The sequence below is a fragment of the Telopea speciosissima genome, chromosome 7 (genome assembly GCF_018873765.1).
Source record: "Telopea speciosissima isolate NSW1024214 ecotype Mountain lineage chromosome 7, Tspe_v1, whole genome shotgun sequence".
Taxonomy (NCBI): Eukaryota; Viridiplantae; Streptophyta; class Magnoliopsida; order Proteales; family Proteaceae; genus Telopea; species Telopea speciosissima.
The window spans coordinates 14,072,614-14,079,247 of NC_057922.1; the positions used below are offsets into that span (position 1 = coordinate 14,072,614).

The following is a 6,634-nucleotide window of genomic DNA, read 5'->3' on the forward strand; positions in this document are numbered from 1 at the left end:
GAAGAAGGAACAGAGCATATACAAAGTATGAAAGATGAAAGAAGAGGCAGATGGAATTGGTTGAAATAGTATAGAGAAATAATAAGTTTAAGGTCTTTTGCAAAGATTTTAGAATTAGATAGATTAGAGAACTTTGATTTTGGGCTCCATGGATTGGAGATTTTAGGTGGAGACCAAATCTTGTACAAATCCAATTTAATCTCCTTTTTTTTTTTACAATTATTTCTATTCTTTAATTTATCAAGTTTTATTTAGTTCATATTATTAACTGTTCAAGAAAGAGAAAGAGAGAGAATGGATGAAACAGTAGCTTTAGCAGCACACCCGGACCCGGACCCAGACCCAGACCCAGACCCGGATCCGGAGTCCCGGAGTTGGGTAGGCCGGGCTTGGGCTACAATTTTTCAGCCTTTTGGGCTGGGAGCAAATCTTCTTTCACTAGTTGCAAAAACAATGGCATCCACTGGTTGGAAGGGAAGGGAGAAAAAAACAAAACAAAAAAAAGGTAGTGAAATCACATCAAATTTAAAGTGAAAACTTTTGAAAATTATTACCTCGTATGATTGAATATCTAATTTCAAAGTATTCTAAATATGATTATTAAATTTACTTTACTTGGAAGCATAGTTTCATTACTTGGAGGGTCCTGACCATACCCTTCCCATTCAAGATCTTTTTCTTATGGATCTTGAAATTCCTACCTGCTACTTCTGCTGAAATGCGGTGGAAGACCTAGATCACCTATTTTTTGGTTACCCTTCTTCTATGCGTATCTAGAAAAAGGTTACTCCAAAAGTTCTAGTCTTCTCATTTCCCATTGCTTTCTTTTGATGGAGAATAGAAGTGGATTATAGCAATTTGGTTATCCAGATGACTTTTTGTGCTTTTGTCTATCATATTTGGTTGAAAAGAAATAAACATAGGTGGTCTATTACATCTCGCACCTCCAGCCGTATATGGAACTTCATTGTTTTTGGGATTAAGACCAAGGTCAATCATCTTCATGCTTTTGATTCAAACTGTACTAAGAATCGTCATATTGTTTTCTTATGGGGCCTTGAAATTCTGTTTCTTTGAGTAGTATTCGTTTTTTTTATTTGGATTTATGATATTCTACCTTTATTTTTAGTTTTGTTCCCTTTCTAGGCATGGTCTACATACTGGTTTTACTAGTCACCGATACCAGTATCATATCGGTAGCACAATACGGACATGGGATAAAATGGTCAGAAAACTAATTTTTAAGAAAATTCAAGGGTAATTTTATTCGATACAGCCGATCCAGGCCAATAACGTATCAGTATCGTATCAATTTTGTATGTTGCCGATACCCATTCTGATACTGTGGGTGTCCTTGTAAATATTTTCCTCCTGACCACAATTTTTATTCAGCCAATTTTTTTTTTCTTTACTTTGCAATGATAACCCTTTGATATGAAAGGTAAAATAAATAGAGAAAGCTGCGAAGAGCTAAAGCTAAAATCGGGGAGTTATAGCTAGACCCCTTAGCCGTTGATATATATATATATATATATTTTATCCTTTAGATGTGTTGACATGGGATCCAAACAAAAATACATGAACGTCATCCCCTTTGTAACGAGTCTTCTTCTTCTTCCTCCTCCTCCTCCTTTGTTAACACTACCATCTTGGACATCGGTGATCCTGGCTGCGCTCCTCCTAGTGTGGTAATAGGCTCTAAAATGAGGAATGATGTATGATTGAATGATGGACCAAGACTTCCATAGGAAGACATAGCGCAAGGATTTTGTTGGAGAAATTGAGAATTCTCCGATGAGCGAGGTGTTTCTTCTTTACTTTAGGGATGTGTCATCCTTGTAATCCTGAAATCAAAATATTGAGGTAATCTCACATCGGCTGTGGGTGCTCTGACTATCAAGTATTAGAGCCACAAGAGGACACCCCACTTTGAACCAATTGATTTTAAGATTGATGGAGACTTAATATAGTATTAGAACAGGTATGTTAGCCATCCATCGATGATGAGCTTTGTTCCACCCACAAAGACAGAACCCACAAGAAAACTGTACATGTAAAGGGGAGTATTGAGGTAATCCCACATGTAATCCCACATCAGCTGTGGGTACTTCAACTATCAAGTATAAGCTACAAGAGACCACCCCTACTTTCGCCTGCCCGGTACTGTTGTGCGCCTCCACACACAAGCGCGGCGAAAAATACCACCTTATCCCTGTTCGGAGAAGGCACTCGGGCTAAAAGTCTACATGTATACATTAAGAAATAAAAATATATTACATAATTAACGTCTAGGCATACCTAGAGATACATATCCGAGAAAACTGAACAAAAGAAATCCTAAAAACCAAGTAGATACTCAGAGACAAAGAACAAAATGAGCAAACCTAAAATCGATGGAAGAACCCAAACCAAACAAGAGACCAAGGGACAAAGAGTGAACAAGTCAAAATAGAATAAATCCGCGTTTCCTTTTTCCGACCATTTTCTTCGCATTCAAAGATTCCAAATCTGATAACGACGGATTCTCTTTCTTCCACCCGATGACTGGTCAAAATCATAATCACCGAATAATTATTTTCTCCTCAATCCCTTACCAGCCCAAGAAACCCTCAAGTCTTGTATGAAAAATCTGTCCACTTTAGAAACAGATTTCTACCTGGCTGGCAGCGTCTCATGAAAAGAAGAAAGGAAAGAATTGAAGATAGAACATAAGACCATCACCATCACCAACAAGGATGATTAATTTACAGAAATTTCTTTGGTGTTTCTCTATTATTTTTTTCTGTCTTCACAAACTTCATGACCTCATTAGGGTTTTCTGCATGACCTTAACCAGTAATTCTTCTTCTTATTCTTCATTGCAGTAAGTAATGGTAGAGAGTTAAAACAAGAGAAACGCAGAAGAGAATTCGAAATCTGCCGAGAAGTTGGGTAACATGACTTCTGAAGAGGTTAAAACATCTACAAGGGCTTGGAAGAGACCTCCAAAAATTATTATACCAGAGTCTCCAGTTTGTGATTTTAGTGATGTGGGTGAGGTTTTAGATAATAAGGATTTTGAGGTTCAAGGTAGAGATTACTTTCTAGCAAGTAGAAGAGGAAGAAGACCGGTCATGGAAGATGGATTTAGTGTTATAATTGATATTTTGGGAGACCCTAAGCAGGTATTCTTAGACTTAAATCTCTTTCTTGTCAATAATGGCTAATACATGCTCGCTAGGGTTTTGATTTAAAATGTTTGAGGATAATTAACAATCCTGGATGTTCTTGCAGGCATTTTTTTGTATCTTTGATGGCCATGGAGGCCGTGCAGCTGTGGACTATGTTACTGAAAATTTAGGGAATAATATTGTAGTAGCTATTGGGGAAGTTGGCAAAGCAGAAGATCAGGTAGAACAAGCTATTAGGAAAGGCTATTTGACTACAGATAAAGATTTTCTCTCTAAGGTACATAGGATACAAAGCTTCTAAATCTATTTGAATTCAACTTCATATATTAAATTAGAAGATGGGATCTACATGCATGTTGCTCGCGTGTATCGGTATCTCCTAGGCTAAATAACTGAATGGGTGCACGAGAGATGATGTTTACTAAATAGTATATGGGAACAGTGTGATATATAGTGTCAAAAGGAAAGAGAGTGTGATAGCAATGTACACAACGGCAATATGTACATCCTTTTCCCATAAATTATTTACTTTTTCATAGATGAATTCTGAAACATTATATGAGCTAGGGCATCTCATATCTTGATTGCATCAGACCCTCAACAATAACCCATTTGAAGATTTCAAACTTCTATTATTATAGGGAGACGTCTTCCTTCACCACATGGTGATCGAAGGGGTGTATAGAATCCTAGGGTCATTTTACTCTTCCTTCTATTTACGAAGTCGATAATACCCCATTCCTATGTGCGATACCTCTTTTGCCCATCCAAAACCCCTTGGCCATGATGGAAATACCTTAATTGGTAGGGTTGGGATGGGTTGAGTGTATGCTAGGCCCTTGAAGGGTGGGCTGGGCTTGGGTTTACATTAAGGCCCCTAGGGTTTGGCTAGGGTTTAGGGTAAGCCCGGTCCATTGACACTCATAGATTCTACAGGGGGGCCCATAGGCCACTGGGGTTGACAACCCAAGAGGGCGGCCAGGGTGGGGTCACAGATCCAAGAAGAGAGGACAGCCAAGGGGGTTCGGCTTGGAGGGAGAATAAGGATGTCTAACATCTGATGAGAAGGAGAGTCAAACCAACGCCCAATCCCTTGGACTTAGACCAGCACCCTACTATACACTGGTAGCCACCACCAAGCCAAGAGGCGCTTCCCATTGTGTATCACTAGATGGTTGTTTCAACATATATAAATCGAACTTGATGACCTGAATCTGAACTTTCAGGTTTAAGGTCATGGGTTTGATCACTACTTTGGTGGACCAAATAGCAGCAAAATTTCATTTCAATTTGTACTTATTTTTTTCATCATTGACAGGGTCTTTCCAGTGGAACATGTGTAGCTACTGTGCTCTTGAAGGATGGAGAATTATATGTAGCAAATGCTGGTGATTGTAGAGTAGTTCTGTGTAGGAAGGGAATAGGGGAAGCATTAACAAGTGACCACCGTGTTAGTAGAGAAGATGAGCACTCTCGAATTGAGAACTTGGTAAGTTTTTATACATTTATATCTCATTGGAGTAATCTAAGGCTGTGTTTGATATGCATTCTCTAAGTTGAATTGCAATGCAGTAGAGAACGCGGTCCATTCTTGAAAGCACCATAAGAGTGCAACTTATGGTGTTCATAAAAATGTATTCCAGGTCTATTTTGCATTCTTGGACGATAAAAACAACTATTTTTAGTGTCCGAGAATGTGAAATCGACCTAGAATGTGTTCCAAAAATGCATACCAAACACCACCTAATTAATTCTCGATCTGTTCATTGGTTAACCATCAACCATTGGAATCAAATTTTATTGCAGGGAGGTTATGTGAGTTATCACAATGGAGTCTGGAGAGCTCAAGCTACCTTGGCAGTATCTAGAGCAATAGGGGACCAGAGTTTGAAGGAATGGATAATATCTGAACCAGAGATTAAGAAGCTTCATTTAACATCAGATTGTGAATTTTTGATAGTGGCTTCAGATGGATTATGGGATAAGGTATGGATTAATTTACTAGTGACAATTCAATTCTTCCATTATATGTTGTAGTAAATAATTTGATAAATTTTGGTTTTATCAGGTAAATAATCAGGAGGCAGTTGATGTTGTCTTAAGGCACAAGATCACCTTAGAATCTTGCAAAAAATTGGTAGATATATCTTCTCGCCGGGGCAACAAGGACGACGCGACGGTAATGGTGATCAATCTTCAAAATTTTGTGAGGATAAGGTGAACCACCATGATCAGATGGATAGCCATGGTTAATCTCTTCTGATGAGAAGAAGGAATAACATATATAGAAACTATGAAAGATGATAATAAGTTGAGGTCTCTTGTAAAGAATTTAGAATTTGATCATGGGCTTCAAGGATTGGAGATTATAGATGGAGAGCAAATCTTGAACATAAATAATTTACTGTTGTTTTTATTTTGACAAATTATTTCTATTATTTTTTATCAAGTTTTATTTAGTTCATATAATTCACTGCCCAAGATAGAGAAAGAGGGAGAATGGATGAAACAGTAGCTTTAGCAGCATAGCTTGACCCGGAATTGGGTAGGCCGGGCTTGGGCTACAATCTTTCAGCCTTTTGGGCCACTGGTTGCAAAAACAATGGCTCCCATTGGTTGGAATGGAAAAAAGAAAAGAAAAGAAAAAGAAGTGACATCGCATCATACCTATAAGACTGTGTTTGGTATGCATTCTTGGAATGCCTTCTAGGTAGATTTCACATTCTCAGGTGATAAAAACAACTTATCACCCAAGAATGTGAAATCGACTTGGAATGCATACCAAATACTGCCTTAAAATTGTGGAAAATTTTGAAATCATTACCTCATGTGATTGTGTACCTAATTTTTAAGTAATCTAAATATGATTATTAAATTTTACTTTACTTGGAGGGCCTTGACCTGTACCCTTTCCACCTTTTCTTTTACTTAGGAGTCGTAAAATTCCTAACTGCTACCTCCGTTGGAATTCGGTGGAAGATTTGGATCACCTATTTTTGGTTGCCTTTTCTCTATGCGTATCTGGAAAAGTGTTACTTTAGAAATGGTGATCTTCTCATTGTTTATTGCCTTCTTTTGAGGGAGAATGGAAGTGGATTATCAGAGAATTCAAGGGTAAATCAGTTTGCAATTTGGTTCTCAATATGGCCTTTTGTGTTTCTGGTTGTTATATTTGGTGGGAAAGAAATAAGCATAGATGATCTCCTACATCTCACACTTTCTCTCAGATTTGGATTTCCATTGTTTTTGAGATTAAGACCAAGTTCCACCATCTTCATGCTTCTTGATCTATTTCTAGGTTAGGATAAATTAATTGCCGCGTAAATAAGTCTCTAAGACCAAATAATGACTATAAATTCGAAGAAAACTTGATTTTGAGGAGAGAGATGGGGGAGCCAATGGGCTGATTTATCTTGGAGGTCAATTCGCAGTACTCCCGGTTGCGCCATAGGGGATGCCTATAG

The 6,634-nt window shown here is 38.0% G+C and overlaps 1 protein-coding gene across 1 annotated transcript; it reads left to right on the top strand.

Annotated features, from left to right (window-relative positions):
• Nucleotides 1–2,936: 2,936 nt before the first annotated feature.
• LOC122668256 (probable protein phosphatase 2C 74) lies at nt 2,937–5,470 on the top strand. The gene is made up of 5 exons (XM_043864845.1): nt 2,937–3,164; nt 3,274–3,447; nt 4,489–4,659; nt 4,977–5,156; nt 5,239–5,470. The coding sequence occupies exons 1-5, from the start codon at nt 2,937–2,939 to the stop codon at nt 5,389–5,391; spliced, it is 906 nt and encodes a 301-aa protein (XP_043720780.1). The 3' UTR covers nt 5,392–5,470.
• The last annotated feature ends 1,164 nt before the right edge of the window (nt 5,471–6,634 follow it).